At 33.8% G+C, this 18,916-nt stretch overlaps 1 protein-coding gene across 1 annotated transcript; it reads right to left on the reverse strand.

Annotated features, from left to right (window-relative positions):
* Positions 1–1,180: 1,180 nt before the first annotated feature.
* Positions 1,181–6,226, reverse strand: LOC114362966 (uncharacterized). The gene is made up of 6 exons (XM_028318582.1): positions 5,898–6,226; positions 4,767–5,818; positions 4,307–4,432; positions 3,559–3,633; positions 3,341–3,488; positions 1,181–1,402 (listed from the first exon to the last, which is right to left on the reverse strand). Exons 2-6 carry the CDS (start codon positions 5,538–5,540, stop codon positions 1,224–1,226), a joined length of 1,302 nt encoding a protein of 433 aa, XP_028174383.1. The 5' UTR covers positions 5,541–5,818; positions 5,898–6,226; the 3' UTR covers positions 1,181–1,223.
* Positions 6,227–18,916: the final 12,690 nt, after the last annotated feature.

Raw genomic sequence — 18,916 nt, forward strand, 5'->3', positions numbered from 1 at the left:
TGAAGCCAAATTTCTCGAGTTTTCTCGAGTTCGAGAAAGCTCGAGCAGAAACCATATCTGAGACAGACAAGGCGTTATTTGACCAACCTAAAGTTATGCCCTTAAAACACGTGTTCAAATAACACAGGCGTGCCGAATGTAATGGAAAATTTATCAACAAGCACATAATATTATATTATACTTCCTATTTCAGAAAATATGCAATACTTTTTGTAAAGAAAATTATATCCATAGCCTGACATCTACCGGAAAAGTAACGAACTAACGCTACGAAAGGTTACTGCTCTACACCGGTTGGGCAGAAAAGGTAAAGTTTCTACGGAATTGCTTTAGATGGCATTGAGTCAACTTACATTAAAAATTTATGAAGTTAAAATTAATAAAATATTCAGTCTAAAAAAATAATTTAGCAGCATTTAAATTCTTTGTTTGATTCGCAATTACAGAATGTAGTAGGTACATGATAATTTTAGTAGGACCTACCTTCAATTTGTTAGAAAAACATTTTTTGATAGAGTCACAGATTTCACGGTGTACACGTATAACATAGCAATTACCAGNATAGCAATTACCACGTACTGCGAAATTTCAATATTACATAGACAAAAACGATACAACATTCAGGTAACAAAAACTAAAATGGCGCCACACAATAGAGTAATCTTAGACAGTGTTGGACAATGTTGCGTTTATTTCTTATACGGAGCATTTCATATTTTTGTGTCGGATTTCATTTCTCCCGGGGGAAATAAGAGAGCACTTGCATATAAGTTTGCAGGACAAAATTAAATTGCAAGACTCTATAAAACCGTTTTCATTTGGAGTGAAATAAACAGTAGACTGGAATTAATCATAATAGAATTGCATTGCATAAAAGTGAGTCACAAAACTGCGTGGTAATTCAGTACTATTACTTTTGATCGTAAAAAGTATGGAAATGAATCATCTCGTTAACGTTGTAGTTTTTCAGTCAGATGATCACGGACGTTGTTCTTATCACTGAAGATCCTAATAGATTTGATTGTATTGTGTATGCATAATTAAGTAAACAGAATCAAGAGATAATCGAATGTATTGTCCTGAAGTGATGGTAGTCCAAGCTATATTTCAAATGTGTATGAGTGCCCTGAGAAGATCCTACTGCTAATAAAGATTTTGAATTTGAAATGAAACAATCAAGAACCAATCGAAGTATTTATTCATTACTACTACGTTTACATACATCATTCTGCGAACACGTACAAGTAAAAATACTGTATCATGATGACGGCGTACGAGATCGTCTGTCCACAGAAGCCGAGGACTATAGGCGCGTTTACTGTGAACACATTTGCAGTTATTTCTAGTTTCCTCGTCTCTACCAGGTCTATCATTGTTAGCACTTGATCTCTATAAGCTTCGTCTGAAACATAAATGAATAAAATGTTATGATAACCTTTCATGAAATAACTAGCGGCCGCCCGCGACTTCGTACGCGTGGATCCCGTTTTACCCCCTTCATCTATCTTACGCGGTTTAGATTTTTTCATACAATTTTTTTCCTACTAACTCCCGTTTCCGTGGGAATTTTGCAATATCCTGTTGTAACTAAGCTTTAAGTTTACTAAGGTACCTGCATGCCAAATTTCAAGCGTCTAACTTAAGCGGTTTAGATTTTTCATACAAAAGGATTTTCCCGCTAATTCCCGTTTCCGTAAGAATTTCGGGAATTCCTTTCTTAGTGCACCTCTACGGTACCTAAGCTACGTCCCTTCCAAATTTCAAGTGCCTACGTTTAGCGGTTTAAGCTGTGCGTTGATATGTCAGTCAGTCAGTTTCGCCTTTTATATCATGAAAATAATATTGACGGGATTGCTACCATGTACCTTAATTTCGAGTCTCCGATATATCGGCACTGTAGCTAGCGCCATGATCACGGTGTTACATGGTAGCAATCCAATCAGTAATAAATAATTATTCTTTCATGAAATTTTATGGTAGTATTTCATGTACGAGTAATTGACTATTTAACTGTCTGAACCCATTATAAATTCTATCTCTCCTTTCTATTAGGTATTTGACTTTTTAAAATCTATTAGATTTTGTCCGCTTCTTCACTCGCCTCAAACACAATATCGTCCTAAATTATAACCCTTGTATTAATCTGAAGATACTGTAAAGTTTCATCAAAATCCGTTCAGTTTTTTTGTGTAATACAGTAACAAACATCCATCCTCACAAACTTTCACATCGAAAATACCTATTTTGTAGGATAGTAAGATTTTTTTATTTAAAAGGAACCTCCTTTGAGAAGGATTGCGGTGAGGAGCTTCAGATTATGGCTCACCTATCTCTTTGTGTTCTAACTGCACAAAGGGAGACCTAGTAAGGGCTAGGGGGCCAGGAGGATGCGAGAGTTGGATTTTGGTCAGAGCTAGGTGAATAATTTATAGAAACGTTGTCTTGAAAGTAGAATATGACAGTAAAAGGCATGTGTTCGATAATCGATTCTACTCTACTACGATCATAGATCGGATAATTACGGTATTATTAAAAGTGTGGTTTTATAAGATAGCAGGATTGTAACGCTTTGTTAATTAATTCCAAAGACCCATTATTTATCATTATTTTTCTAATAATAAAAGAACATCAAAGTTTAAGAAATTTCTATAAGTAAGTCTAACATGCAGTTTATGCCACTTCATGTAGGATTTAAATAAATATATAAACAATAAATAAATATCCTTGGACATTTTACACTGCGCCTCTAGTCCTAAAATAAGCAAAGCTTGTACTATGGGTACTAGACAATGTTAGCGCCTGAATTTATTTGTCAAGCGTACAGTTTGTCAAGCGTACGTTACACAGACAGACTGAAGACAGCAAAAATCGGAACGTGTTGGCAGATTGCCTGCAGAAAAATATCAGGCGTTTTCGTTGCATATCACCATTTGTTTTGACAGCAAAAAACCATTTAAATAGTGCTACGGTATTGCAGTAAAAACTAACAGTTTTAGAATTTTACTATTTTATAATAGCTCCTTCTATGTTCTTCTGATTAAATTCGTTGCGGATCCAATGATATTTTATTTTCCCAAGGAACAAACTTGACCTTCACGGTTGGGTTTTTATTGGCGGTCAAGCCGTAGATCTTGGCTACACAGGAATTGCAACGATGGGAACGAGAGGTGGTGTTGGTGGAAATAGTCCCGTATTAGACTAAAATAGGTATGTCATAATTATTGTTACTCCTACACTTATTATTATTCTGTGGTACTAGTAACAATCGACTAGTTGAGATACAATGGTTTAATTTTAACATAACGACTATGTAGATAAGATAGAACCATAAGACTCTTACCTAAATTCCCATGGACTAAATAATTTATTAGAATTTCCAATGTTTTCTTTCTTTCCTCTATAAATAATTCACACATCTTCGTCATGAATATGGGACGTCCATTGATAGAAGTGTACATGAAGATGTCACTAAAAATTACTTCTGAAAACTGAAAAAAATATAATTAAAGACCTCTAAATTTCAGTACAAGTTTAGATTTTTAAATAACTTTTATTTACATTTACTGTTGGCGATAACATTCTGCAAATGATCAACAGGGTGCAAATGACCCAAGAGGTGAACATCAAAAAAACCTGAAAAAGATAGAATAGGCTTTTTTTTACAGTTGAAAAATAGTCTTAACTGCTTAAGCTGAGTTGCACCATCTAAAACTATAACGATAACCGGTGTTTTTTGTACGGAGCTTAGCAGAATTTTTGACGTTTGTCAAAGTTTAAAGTAAGATGTGTAACCCAGCCTTAGTTTAGACACCGCGCAGACTAGAGACTTTTACTCGACCGATAGTTTGATCGGGCTTTTAATCAGTATAAACATTTGTATATAAGTGCGCGGTAATATAATTATGTATTAAGTAATTCATACAAATTGAAAGCCGGCCAAACTATCACCTTCCCAAAGTCTGTAGTCTTCGGCTAGTTTACTTAATTGTTACAATACATATACATATATTTCGCATATTAAGCTATAATATGGCATTATCATTATCATTATCATTATCTCAGTCATAATAGGACGTCCACTGCTGAACATAGACCTCCCCCAATGCTTTCCATGTTGCCCGGTTGGTAGCGGCCTGCGTCCAGCGCCTTCCTGCTACCTTTATGATGTCGTCGGTCCACCTTCTGGGTGGACGTCCCACGCTGCGTTTTCCGATACGCGGCCTCAACTCCAGAACCTAGCTATGGCACAATATTACCTTTAGTTGCTTTACTTTGGCGCTATTTTGCAGAAAATAATTTAAATTACCTGTCCAGAATAGATTTTGTTGAATAAGTAGACACAGTCAGCAACTTTGTCGTATATCTGCATGAGTTCAAACCAGCAATATTGTTTTTTAGAGTTTTCAACTATCACAGGTTCTCGTAGCATGCTCTGGAATATGCAGTGTAGTATTAGGCTAGCAAAAGAAAAACATAGAGTTTATCTGATATGCGATCAAGAGTCAAATTTTATTTATTTGATGGAAATTTTATAGGTAACTTTTAAATATTAGTAATCAAAGAATTTATTGTAGATCTTAGTACACTTTGAGTGCAAAATTGTTAATCATACACGTAACACACTTTTATCTTTAGCAGTGTGATAAAAAAAGGTTTAATCTATATGAATAGATAAATGTAAGTCAACATATTTGTGAGTGGAACTTTTTAGAACTAGTCACTGTTAAATAAATAGAGCATTAGCCTAAGTTACTAACTATACTTACTTTGAACACACTGCTTACAAATGATCTCTCAAATAGAATCTTCTTATGCTCAGAGATAGCCCCAGAAGTTTTCTTCAGCAGCAAATTGTTTAATACGAAGTGCTTCATAAATATGTTCACAATGAAAAGCAATATTATTGACCCTTGCAACATTATTAGAAAGAAAGACAAATGGGCACCAAAGTTACGAATATTAAATTTTCTCAAGTAACACGTGGACAACACCTGTACGATTGGCAATATTAGTAAACACACACCCATGATTCTCCTGGTCAGAAACATCTTCTTAGATGTGCCAAAGTGCCAGTCAACTTTGCTAAGAACACCAAACATTTCAACATAGTTCTGACTATTTGCAAAGGATACAATTAAAACTGAGTAAAGCGCCTCAGCAGTATGAAGTATCCCATAACTTTTTGTTAGAATGTTCAAAGGAATATCCAGTTGCGTATATTTCCAACTCACTGGCTTAACAAATATTGTAAGAGAGATGATGGCCGCCACAAAAGACACAGAATATAGTTTGCTGAATGCTTTAACTTTGATAATTTCATCGTTGGAATATTCAATCATTTTCATTCCAAATATAGATATGAGATACGTGAAAGGTTTCACTGCAATAGCCATAGAGAATTTGTGTGGCACGTTTATTTTATTTAATCTTGTTATAATAACAGAAAAACAGCTGGATGGTATAGAACGTTTCATGACGCCGTGTAACAGTATGCGATTGACAGCAATACAAATGAAACTAAACTTTACTATGGAATTCATAAACAAAGCAATCCGTAATAATATTAATTCTAAAAGCAATATATTTCATTAAGCGATGATAAAATCGGAACACAAGTTTTCAATTTTAATTAAGCATAGATTATTATGAGTGCCAGAGTTAATGGCATAAGATTTTGATTTAATTCTCATGTTACTAACCTATACTTACCTAGTACGTTATTCCATTTCATCGTATACCTTGCGTAAGTTTATGTACATAACGAAATATTATGCTTAAATGTATTTTAATAACATATTATTATTAACGCCATTCAATCCTGAAAAAAGTTTTGATTACATTTAGAAAAATAGTTACTAGTTTTTTTTAACATTAAGCTTTAGAGAAAGAATACTAACAGGATGTCGTTGCAAGCTTGTAAACGTAGACTGTGAAATAAACAAGGATGGCTATGAAGAGTCCTGCTATAATAATGTGTATCACTTGACATGCTAAACTAAATATGCAGCTGAAAAATTAGGCAAAAAAACGTTATTCAGTGTGTATTAAAGAAAATAAGATTGGATGTGTAATGTAATACAACTCTATCTGCTATATCGCTCTACATATAAGTTTGGTTTATACAAACCACATGTCCAAAAAATAATAAGGTTACTCATACGTTCAGGAGATAAAATAATTTGTGCTTGTCAAAAACACCTTTTTTGATCTGATCACCTGTGGAATATATAAACCTTATATTTTGATTTTTGATTTTGATTTTGAATAATGAGAAATGATTGAGTATTGTGTTGTGGCCCAAGGGTATCGCGAAAGTTGTGACAACAGAGTTCATAACGTGTCAGATTAAATGAACTGCTATAAAAATCTAGTATGTCAGATTTCTATAGCAGTTCATAACTATACCCCTGGGCCACAAATAACCGCAATAAAGTACAAGTGCCTACGCGCGAATACATGGTTACACATCGCGATAGTGCGAATCTTCTGGGTACCCAGGGCCAGGCCACCCAGGGGTAAAAAGTATCCAACGACAAAAAGACCATGTACGTATATACAGGGTGGCCAAAACAGTGAGGTCTAAAAGAAAAATTTAGATTCCTTATATCAAGGTGTACCTAAATCACCATTCCAGAATTAGGAAGGTGATTATTTTTTTCAAACATCTGCAATTAATAACAAATCTGTCGAAAAAAAGAAATCCGAAAAAAGTCAACCCAGAAAAAAGATAAAAATGTTTAAAGCCTACTAGGTCACAAAATTTTAAAATATCACAAAATTAACTCTATCTCCTAAACTAAGCACAATCGTATTACATACATGGGGGTGATTTAGGTACACCTTGATGTAAGGAATCTAAATTTTTCTTTTAGACCTCACTGTTTTGGCCACCCTGTATAGTGTAGGTACTTAAGTATGTATACTCTATTATACAACACTCCTGTTCCCGCTGGTGCTACCATTAGTTGTAAGCAACCTTGCAAGCCAAACAGTCCACTTACACTGATACCAAATTATCTTTATTGGGGGCATAATGTGCACCGTGAATATGATATCACTCGGTCCAGTTTCTGTTATAGACTTTTAACATACATAAATGGAAAGTATTGACGCGAACTGTAGATAAGCTATCGATTGAAATGTTCTATGGCACGTGAGATATCGATTGAGTGTTTTCGATAAGATAACAGCGATAAAATGTATACTTACATTACATGCTGTGTGAGTAACGCATGCACGCCTAAAAAACTATTCGTCAGTTCAATATTTCTGGACAAAGAAACTGGTGGATTATTTATTTTATTTTCCTTTCAGACAGAATCTCTTTGACTAGTTTGACTGTGTCAAAGAGGTAGATAATGATAAAAAAGACAAATTAAATGAGGTATCAATAAAAAGGTTTTATTTACTAAAATGTATTTATTATTTACAAGATTTGTTGTTTATAAAAAAAACATCCTGATTAAATATGCTTGGCCAGGATGGACACAGAGGCACGGGTGTGGGTGCAGTGCATTGTACTGAAACATAGTGGCGCCCGCACGTGTTTCATAAGTCTGCGCCCTCGCCCGCGCGTTTCACCTGACCAAGCACTTACATCCTTTCAAATACTCGTAATATTTATCAAAATATTGAAACATTATTGTTTGTTACTTCCTTTTTCTTTTACTCGCATAAAGAATATAAAGTAACAGCAAGATATTATTTTAGTTTGATTAGATATACAGGGTGACTGGATCTGAACCCGCCATAGCTAATACGCGTATAGAGAAGGTCATTTGCTAATTATTGAACCTTACTTTCTATTCCTAAAGTTTTATAGTTTAGGAGATATGTCAATTTTTATACTTTTTTCAGATTTTTCCGAAATTTGACCTAAAAACTGCTTCAATTTTTTTTCTCGCGTGATTTCAACAGTTTTTTTGATTTGATATTAATATCGAGTATGTCTTTATTCAAATAAAATAAATTTCCGATCCAAATAATGATTGAATAGCTAGTTACGAGCCGCTAAAGTCTAACAAAAGTACAAACCACTATAAAAAATTAAACTTCGAATTCAAATGAAACAAAAATTAATGGTGATAATGGATTGCCAATGATCTTAAAAATATCTCTAGCTTCTCTTCTTTCCAATGATATATCACACGCTGTAATTAGATATTGAAATTTGTCAAAAATTCAAAGTTTATGGAAGAAAATGGAGTAATAATACAAAAATTATCCATACAAAGTTTACTTTGAATTTTTTTAAACTCTTTTCATCATAATTTGATTATTGTTTTATAATTCATTTTTCAAAAAACACACAAAAATAGTTATGAAAAGGAGTATAGCAGAAAATATGAGATGTTTGAAGAAACTTTGTATGGATAATATGGATAATTTTCGTATTATTACTCCATTTTCTTCCATAAACTTTGAATTTTTAATCAATTTTACTATCTAATTTCTACGTGTGATATATCATTGGAAAGAAGAGAAGGTAGAGATATTTTTAAGATCATTGGCAATCCATTATCACCATTAGTTTTTTTTTTAAATCGAAATCGAACTTGAATTTTTATCGTGGTTTGTACTTTTGTTGAACTTTGACGGCTCGTAACTAGTTATTGAATCATTATCTAGATCTGAAATTTATTTTATTTGACTAAAGGTTTATTCGATATTAGTATCAAATAAAAAAATCGGTTAAAATCATGCGAGAAAAAAAAATTAAGCAGTTTTTAGGTTAAATTTCGGAAAAATCTGAAAAAAGTATAAAAATTGTCATATCTCCTAAACTATAAAACTTTAGTCATAGAAAGTAGGGTTCAATAATTAGCAAATGACCTCCTCTATACGCGTATTAGCTATGGCGGGTTCAGTTCCAGTCACCCTGTATATTTATAATGAAATACAGTTTTTTCTGAACTTGTACATTGAACAAGTTATTATTTTTGAGGACACATACATATGAGACTTATGTGAATAAGCCTGAAGTATATTTAGTACTTATGTGTATACTAACATATTTTATGTATAACATAAGTATATACATTTTATTTTAAGGTAGGCTGTAATATATATTTTTTTTTATATTACAGCCTACCTTAAATTTTTCCAAACCACAGATTTTTTAACGCCCCATTTGGTACCGCACGCGCACGCCCCCAGCTAAGACCCGTGTATAAAAAATCAAGTTAGATTTAATATCAAGCCTGCAATTGGTTCTTGCTGCTTGCTATAAAATTTTTAGGTTTAGCAGCTACTTAACTGCTTAACAGTCATAATATTTAATCATTAAGAGAGCTTAGGGCACTTATAACAATACAAAGTAACATAAATTAAGGAGGTGTTAAGGATTTTGTTTATAGTCTAATTTAATTTGGAGATAACATCATTTTTAAGTAAAGCTAGTCTTCCATATGCTTCTCTGGTGACTTCCTCGGTTTTTTCATCGTTATTGAATATAACTTTTGTAGCCCATAGAATGATGAGTATAATTGCCACAATAAACAGCAGTGACAAGATGAAGCTGATGATTTTGCACAGTAAATTGCACACACAGCTGTAAAAGAAGAAAATTATGAGCACCTTAAACATCGCGCTCCTTAAAACATATTGTTTCAAAAATAAGTCATTTTAGGTCAAGAGGAAACTACGTTAATATTTTTGAAAACGCCTTTCATTAGCCATTACATAATTGTCTTTATTTGCTCAAATATTTTTTTAAATTTTAGTACTTAGGCACGGCTGGAAAATATGACTGGAATCAGGTATTTTTCGCAATCTATGAACCGACAGTACTGAAAATACCTACTTATCTATGAAGTAATCGCATAATAATCTAATCTAACTAATTTATATTTCTAATGATCTCATAATGAAGTGATAGAGGCAAGTTGAGACAGTTGCCATTAGGCTATATTTTGGTTTTAAAATCACAACAATTACAACTTAAGGTGCTACAGTACTGAGCTTTGATATTATGATGGCGTAGTTACAGTCGCCATTTTTAATACTAGACTATGGATTTTGATTACAAATTCGATTTGCCACTACAACTGCTACAACAATGCCATAGTTTCTCTGTAGTTAAAGAAATAAACTGTTATGATACTTTTGTAAGTCTTTATTCATTTCTATATCATATTAAGCCAAGTTTTAGCCAACTGAATAAATACGGAGGCATATGGCGTCAATAAAGTGCGTTATCAATTAATTATTTCAAACATCAGCTACTTACAACGATAAAGTATTATTTATTATTTTTTATTCTCTTCATTGATGATAAGAGTTGAGTTTTGCGAACTACCTATTTAAAACTACCTAATTCGATTGATTGAAGATTGAGTTGGTGACAAAGGAAAAGGTGGAAAAGCAGCACCAATATAATATTCAATAGATATAATAACACCCGTATTCACAAACGATACTTGCTTAAGTAAAGCAGCAAATCGAACGCACAGCGTTGAAGAGCTCTGTAATTGGTTCGTGTCTGATCCTGTGCGTCCACGCGCACTGTGAGACCTCAAAATAATGTTTGTGAATACGGCTGTAAATGTAGTTGTGACACACAGTGTTTTTGTCGATTTGCCACAGACTCACTCTCACAATGTTTTTCTCGTGACAAATTAATGCGTACCTTTATTTAGACTTATGATGACGAATTTGTTTTAATGTTGGAAAATTACAAAAGTGTGACGAAACGAGTTTCTGGCATTGACAATAGCCCGAGTCATGGATCGATGCATCTGGGAAGACGTCATCATGGCCTTGAATTCATCATCAATGTTTTAGAGTAATGTTTAGATGCAATGTTTGTCCAAGTATTAGGTAAGTATTTATTTCTAAGGCATTAATATTCTCCCAGTCTCTTAACACATTTAAAAACGGTTTTTCGTTTTAAATATAAGATTTGCTATTGAAATATGTTTTGAAACATTTTACTCTACTTATTCTTTTTGAAGATTAAGTCACATTTTGCAATCATATCACCACATAAACATACGATTCACGTTAAAAATATACAATTTTAGAACAAAATAATTAAAGTATTTACCACATATTTGCAGATTTTAAGTCCTTGGCGAGTAAAGTCAGTAATTAAAATCGGTGTTTGGTTAACACACAGCACTCGTCACCACGGTTAGAACAACACTGCTGTAAGGTTTCAGAATACAAGATTTTCATATTAGCACTTATCTACGCTTAACTGATATTCGTACCGTATCGCTGATTCATTGTTTATAGTAAATTTTCGCCAAAATATCTTTTGTTGGTATCCGTACTTGATATTATTTTTTATTATGCATTGTTTATTTATAGAAGGCATCTCTGACTATCAAGAGATAATTTGATAATATAAAAAATCCCAAGCTAAGCAGATAAAGGATTAAAAGATTATAGATATAAGATTAACTAATTTTATATAAAATTCAGATAATTTAATAACCCAATTTTAATGAAGTTTGGTTAAGAAGTAGATTGGACCTTAGAGAAGAAAGACATCGCTTCATACTTTTTGTCGCAAAAATAAATATAGAAAATAGTGAATTGGTGGGGTGAAAGTTTGTACTAGGGATCAGTTATTTCTTATTTCAGCGATGAAAACTATTAATATAATATTGCTTATCAAATAACTAAATAATTGGTTTTTTAACGCACAACCGAGATGCGAACCTGTAACCAACCACACTGACTCTCTAGTCCGGTCATGAGTCGAGTTACATAAATAGTAAACTCATCAGAGAATTATTTTCTTGTCTAAAAGCGAGCTAATTAGTTCAAATCTCCTTAGTATTCCCCGGATTTGTATTTATAATTAAACTTATTAATAAAGGTTCTGATGCTTAATTAATTAACTTATTTTGGGTCAAGACGTATATTACTGCTATTGTTAAACTTAAAATAAAGATTTAACTGAAAAATATAGGTAAATAACTGCAGAGGAAACTATAATAAATTAACATTCAATAATCGAGCTTTATATATTATAGATTTTCTTTCAGTTTTCAATTACGCAGTTGTTTCTTCACATAACAAAAACTTTACCATATTTTTGGCATACAAATTCAACAATTTTCAGCTTCATCTGCTTAAATGTAACAGATATAGACCAATGACTTCGTAGCTCAATGGTAAAACCTACCTAACCTATCCCTGATAGTCGTGGGCTCAAGTCCAAACTGTGGCAGTCGATTTTTTTCATTTTTTTATCACGTTAGAGACGTTATGTTCTGCTTCAGTGGTGATGGGATTGGGTATCCATTCTATTAGCCCACTCGTCTAGACGGGCGTCCCTTATTTCCCAAAGCATTCTTAGGAAGTAAATCAATGTAACAACACTGTAAAGACCCAATACACTGAACTGTCCCACCCACTATGACATTGACAGGGGGGCACCACCGTCAATACCGGATCGCTGGTTCCGATTTTTGCCATGTTGGAAACTACACGTTGTACCTACTGTTGAACGTTGGTGGCGCTCCCCTGTCAATGAGTTTGGTGGGAAAGTTCAGTGTAGGTATAGTTAGCGTCAAATTGTTTGTTTGCTGTTTTTTGTCAAGTTTTTGGCCACTTTAGGTGTCACGAACTATTTGATGTTAACTGTGCTATGAAAGATTTTCCAGCAAAAAGGTATAGGCTGATCGTGCTGTTGACTGGACGCATACTATCCCCGTATTAGGTATGCAAGGGGTAAAAACGAATACATGTGAAAAACGGTCACGTTTCACAAGGCATAGCATGTAAAACGATCCTGAAAATTGAACCTTATTTAGACGTCTCACGGTTCAAAACTAGCATAGCTAATAGCTATCGAATTACCAGTTACATGACTGATAATCGCTTGTGAATGCTGTTAGGCAAATGATAAGGTTTGATAAAACTGTGCCTGAATGTGGTTACGTATTAATGAATAGCCTAGCCTTTTCCGGTGGCTTTACTTGTGGTTTGTCATATAAAAGTGTGACAACGTCGAGAACGTAACTACACTCCACAGCAAATAAATCGCACCTCGCGCGACAAGCACTTTCAAACGTATGCATCCCCACTTCCCACCAATATTGGCACCATTTAGAAGCTTAGTTCTAAACTTGATTTCATAAAAGGAAAGATTTTTACCCCAAAAATGTGTCTTTAGAAGGATCCAGAGTCACTTCTTCAAAAAATAGGTAGTTACGGTTGAGCCAACTTTTATGGCTATACAACTGTTAAGTTGGGATTAATCGCTATCCATCTGTTAAAAAGGACACGTGAGATCATTATTTGGTTTTATAAACATAAAAATTGGTCTAATTGATCCCAGAGGTGAGCCCAAAGTGAGGTCTGTTTTCAAGTCACATTTATGGTATATGTTAATCATTTATTAAGAAATCAAATGTGTTTTTCATTAAGGATATTTATTGGGCTTTCAAATAACAGCAATATTGTTGGGGTACCATGATTGTGTCAAAAGAAAATCTTTAAAGTTCGCGTCGCGAAAGGTGCGATTTATTTGATGTTGAGTATATGTTTCAAGAATATTCCATTTGCATCATGGATATGAGATAATTTCTTTATGGTATACTGCTGAATACATACTATTATAATTTATAAACCCAATTTTGAGTAAGCAGTTAGAAAGTAAGTAAGTAAAGTTAATAGCCATCAAACATTTTTGATCAAAACTGATCGCCATTACCACTCTGGCCCAGGCAAAAGCGTAGTTTCAATCAATTCTAAAAATGTCTACTCGCTCCCAACTAGATGATTACTTCAGAAATATTGTGAAACTTCATGAATATTAATCTGAAACACAATTAAAACTTAGATTGTTCCATTATTAATCTGAAGTTTGTGCACTATAATAGTACATAATACTTTAACAGCGACAAATCGGCCGGTGCGCATAGTAGATGCAGCAAGGGACTTACGATTTTTTTCTAATCGGTGCCATTTTTTTTGTTGCCCCTTAAAGAAAAATGGTCAAAATGGTAGAGTAGCTAGATATGTCCAAAATCCAACTGACCGATTCAAATTATATCATTATAATAACTTGCGCTTTGTGACACAATATTTTTTTTACTAAGCGCCCCCTTCTCACCATGGCGCCCTCTTAGGTTGTCGCCAAGCGCCCCTAGGTCCGTGCCTAGTAAAAAGTTTTGTGTATTTTTTAACTTTTTCCATTAGTGCAGAATCCCTGGAGTGAAGGCGGTTCGTCGCGTGAGAATGAGCAATTTCCTCCCGGCCGCGATTTCGATCTGACTTCCCGTCTGGGTAGCGATTTTAAAATTTATAGAATCGCTTTGCATGAAATTGAAAACAAAAACAAAACTAGCAAGTTTGGGCGGCAATGAAGCTATAATTCTTCTGATGGGCGTAACGAGACACGAATTACAGGGAAATGTGCGATTTTATCAACTGAAAGCGTTGTGTTCTAATTTTATCACTTTAATTACATTATGAGTGGTTTAAAGGTATGTTTCTATGTAGATTCCTCTCTGATTAGTAGGTATTTGACATGAGTACTCATTACGAGTATAATCAATAAATTGATCTCTCGATCAGACAAAGTATATAAATTCCCGTTATACAAAATTATCACAAGAATTAAAATTTTGGTATAAAAAAAAATCTTTTCTGGTAGGTATTTGATTTTAACACACATTTTCTTCCCTTAACTTAGCCAAAAAATGTGTTTAGAAACTGGGATCTCTTAGTTTAGACTTGTATTCCAGACCGTGCTCCAGTTTCTGGAATCAAATGTAAATTTTCAGCAGTGAACTTTTCTCTTTATGTTTCTATTCCATGTTACGGTCTAATGAATGAAATTTTGGGAAAGTCTATTCCATTCGTGTGTAGACGTGGAATTGTAAAAAGGAACTAAAAATAGTATAAAATAAGCAGTATCTTACTCGTAAATACGGTTATCTTGGAATTCAAGTTCTTAAAAGAATTCTGTTAGATTATATTATATTTTATTTCAGTGTGTATAATCAAAAATCCCAATCCTATTCAAACGGTTTTTCGATAGTAACTTCTTTTAAGGCTCTTCTTTTAGTCTGAAAATAACTTGGTAGCTTCAGCCATTTCTAAGCTCTATAAATCTGGCTACGATTGCAGATCGGGCCGTAAGTCTCATTGCGAACAATGCGCCAGGAATAACGAACTCAATTGTGTTAAGGCTGCACCTGCTATAAGTCACTTTTTTACCTTTTATTTACCTTTTATTGATGAAATAAAACTGTTTCTGCATAACAGTTAATATAAATCTATCAATATGTATAAATATTTCAATTGAAGCCTTGTTAAGACAAGGCTGTCGCCTATTAAAATAGGCGGACTGTTTATATTTTATGTGAAATGTCATGTTAATAGTCAACCAATTACCGGTCTGCCACAGTGGTCTGTCGTAGTGTCTATACCTAATATTGCTGGATACTTAAATTCCCAAGACTATGCTTGTACTAGTTTTTATAACATTGATAGTTGCATCAACTTATTTCCGTAACTTTAACAATAACCGATGTTTTTTGTATGGAGTTTAATAGATTTTTGACAGTGAAAGTTAAAGTAAGATGGTGCGACTCAGCTAAGAATACAGCCTAAGATGATCAACAGTATTATTACAACTCAATAGAAATACACTCGACATCAAATAAATCGCACCTCCCGCGACAAGCATNGGTAGGTATTTGATTTTAACACACATTTTCTTCCCTTAACTTAGCCAAAAAATGTGTTTAGAAACTGGGATCTCTTAGTTTAGACTTGTATTCCAGACCGTGCTCTGGAATCAAATGTAAATTTTCAGCAGTGAACTTTTCTCTTTATGTTTCTATTCCATTTACGGTCTAATGAATGGAATTTTGGGAAAGTCTATTTCATTCGTGTGTAGACGTAGAAGTGTAAAAAGGAACTAAAAATTGTTCATGCAGTATCTTATTCGCAAATACGGTTATCTTGGAATTCAATGGAACAAATTGATCATCGCTTAAGGCCAGTGTTTGTTCTTAAAAATACTGTTAGATTATATTATTTCAATGTGTGTAAAATCAAAAGTCCCAATTCTCTTCAAACGATTTTTCGATACTAACTTCTTTTAAGGCTCTTCTTTTAGTCTGAAAATAACTTGGTAGCTCCAGCCATTTCTAAGCTCTATAAATCTGGCTACGATTGCAGATCGGGCCGTAAGTCTCATTGCGAACAATGCGCCAGGAATAACGAACTCAATTGTGTTAAAGCTATACCTGCAATAAGTCACTTTTTCACACTTTATTTACCTTTTATTGGTGAACTAAAACTGTTTAAGGTATGACAATCATATAAATATTACAATCGAAGGCTTGTAGAAATTGTAAGTTAATCAATCAATGAGTTTTATTAAAAATGATCTCGCTAGTAAAAAATTGCTATAAAAACTGTCATTCTGATGTCAATGTTAGTACTTAATTATTATAAAATTATAGAATAAGATAATCATCCTATTATTACAACCCAAAAGAAAAAATAATATAAAAAACAGTTTATTGATTAATTACCATTTCAAAAATATAAAAGTCTGTGAGACTAGAAGGCAAAGAACACTCATTTCCTCTCTGTCAGCCTTTGAGAAAATAAAAAGCTTTTCGTTTTATTTTCTTATCAAAAGAGTAATTAGATACTTTAAATTTTAAACCTATTAAATACCTAATAGTTGATCGACAGACATCGCCCTATTATTAAAATACGAGTATCCCATATAAACCCATTATAGACAAAGATTTCAGTTTCCCCGAAGTTGATAAGTTTCTGGAAAACTTTTTCAATTTTGCTTTTCATAAGAACCTTTCTCAGATTTCAAATAATATTAAAACAAACATACCTATTGGCGACGTAATTACTCGGAGTTATTTTTACTACTCTCTTAGTACTTTCCGTAATGTATATTTCATATCAAAATTTTATTCCTTCCGAAAGCTGAAAAGTCAGACGAAACAAACTTAACGTTAACGAATCACGTGCCAAGATTCCTGATAATTTTAACAGCGAATACCTGAATTTTATTATGACTTTGTTATGTTAACATTAGTTTATTCAAACTTATTCTTTCAAACTTCGGTCGGGTCGGTAGTTACGGTAAATTCAATCGTGTTGAAGTTTCGAAATTTCATCAGTCTCGAAATGAAGATAAAACCTCTCCACGGGTCACAAGTTGGACTCCAGACAGAAACTTCGGAGTTGTTGCGATCGAACTGCTCTTGATTGCACTCCATCTTGGAAAATTTGAGCAAATACTTATACACTGGCGGAGAAATTCAAGGGACTTTGAAATGCCAATCGGGGAGTGGTTTTGCGTTTGAAAGGGCAATCATAAATTGCTATCGTTTGTTCTTATTTTGTTTCATTTTAAACTTAAATCAGAGTAAATTTATGGGGTGTAGCCCCATGGAGCCATGTCAACGGCAAATAAATCAATACCATGTTATAATTTTAGCGAAGAACAGGTTTGTATGAGTATTATTGAAACAAATTTTTTCTGATTTCCACGAGGCTATGCTACTGAGATATTATCTCCTTAGATACCTAATGTGCTTAAAGCTGTATACAAAGAGATATGTATATTAAAGCGGGTACAATCTTGATTCTGTGGACTTAACTACATCTTCCCAGCTGGTATTTTGAGCTCCTAATTCTAACACTCTCGAACTCAAACTACAAGTCATCTAGTAAGTGGGTATTTGTCTTTGAATGGAGTTAGTAACATACTGCTTTAAACTTACCCCCAATTAATATTTGCTAAAGGTACTTTGGTAGCTTGCAAAACTTAGGTGCAGTTTGAAACTTACACAGAGACAGGAATCGCGTGTCTCCCTCTAATTAAATGCGTCTTCGGAGTGTTTCATCGTTGGAGACTCCTCCTGCTTCAAAATCTTAGGATCTGTTCACCGCTGTATAAATTATACTTTGAACGTTGCCTCCCTAATTAACTTCTCACGTTAGTTATTAGCTCTCAAATTGAAACGTATTTTTCATTTACTCGAAAATACGAGGTAATATTCAGGGCATAAAGCAAACCATAATTCAAGCCGAAGTTAAATAATTACTTAGGGAACGCGAATCGTTTCATAGATATTGTTTGGGATCCGCTTAGCTCGTTCGCGACCAACCCGGTTGTTGCCATTGTTCTTAGTAGTGATGCGATTTTAGTTCAGCTGATCCTACAGATCCCCTCAGAAATCGGTTCCATAGATGAAGCTGGATCGATTTAATCGGGAGCTTATGGTTTCAAACTCGCAGTCAGCTATATCCGAAAGGAGATTTGAAAAAGAAATTTTGAATTTATGAGTATGAACTCCGCTTGCAGATTTCATAGTTAGGGTTCGTTTTAACCTAACTCAAAGTAGATAATCATTGTAATTTTTATTTCAAAAATATTTTCAATTTCCATTAAATGCAATTCATTAATATTTCATCATTCCGATAGCAATGAAAAAAGTATAAATCACCTTATGAACCAAACAAGAAAGCCAAATTAAGATACTTTATTGCAACTTTTGACCGATGTTTAATTAATTTTATTAATCATGCAGTTGACNAAGTCGACAGCCTCCACATAAAACCACTAACATCACTAGATCCGCCCCCGTCGACTTCCGGCGGAAGCGGTCCTTCGCGTCGACGGAAACGTCCGGGTCCGCTTAAGCTGGATCTGATAGCACGAGTCGAGCAAACAGTTAGTAATTATCGCTGGATCGTCGCTAACTAATTATATCGGTGCGTTTGAATGATCAAATCGAAGTCGTAACGTGAATCGGTCGGCATTTTTGACGTAATGTTAATTGGGATTTCGAACGTCTTTTGTCTTAATCTTTTGTATTCTCTGGTGCTTAAGAACAGAACAGGGTTCCCTTTAAAAAAATTCAATAATTCCAAAAAAGATTTTTATTAAATCACATAATATCATCTTATA

Source organism: Ostrinia furnacalis, unplaced genomic scaffold, assembly GCF_004193835.3.
Source record: "Ostrinia furnacalis isolate ACB-3 unplaced genomic scaffold, ASM419383v2 OfSCF0067, whole genome shotgun sequence".
NCBI lineage: Eukaryota > Metazoa > Arthropoda > Insecta > Lepidoptera > Crambidae > Ostrinia > Ostrinia furnacalis.

What these genes read in the sequence shown, in the direction of transcription:
- LOC114362966 (XM_028318582.1), bottom strand. Translation starts at nt 5,540, where the DNA reads ATGAATTCCATAGTAAAGTTTAGTTTCATTTGTATTGCTGTCAATCGC. An exon ending in ACAAAATCTATTCTGGACAG is followed by an intron (nt 3,634 to 4,306) that starts GTAATTTAAATT and finishes TATCTTTTTCAG; the next exon opens with GTTTTTTTGATGTTCACCTC. An exon ending in TGTTATCGCCAACAGTAAAT is followed by an intron (nt 3,489 to 3,558) that starts GTAAATAAAAGT and finishes TATTTTTTTCAG; the next exon opens with TTTTCAGAAGTAATTTTTAG.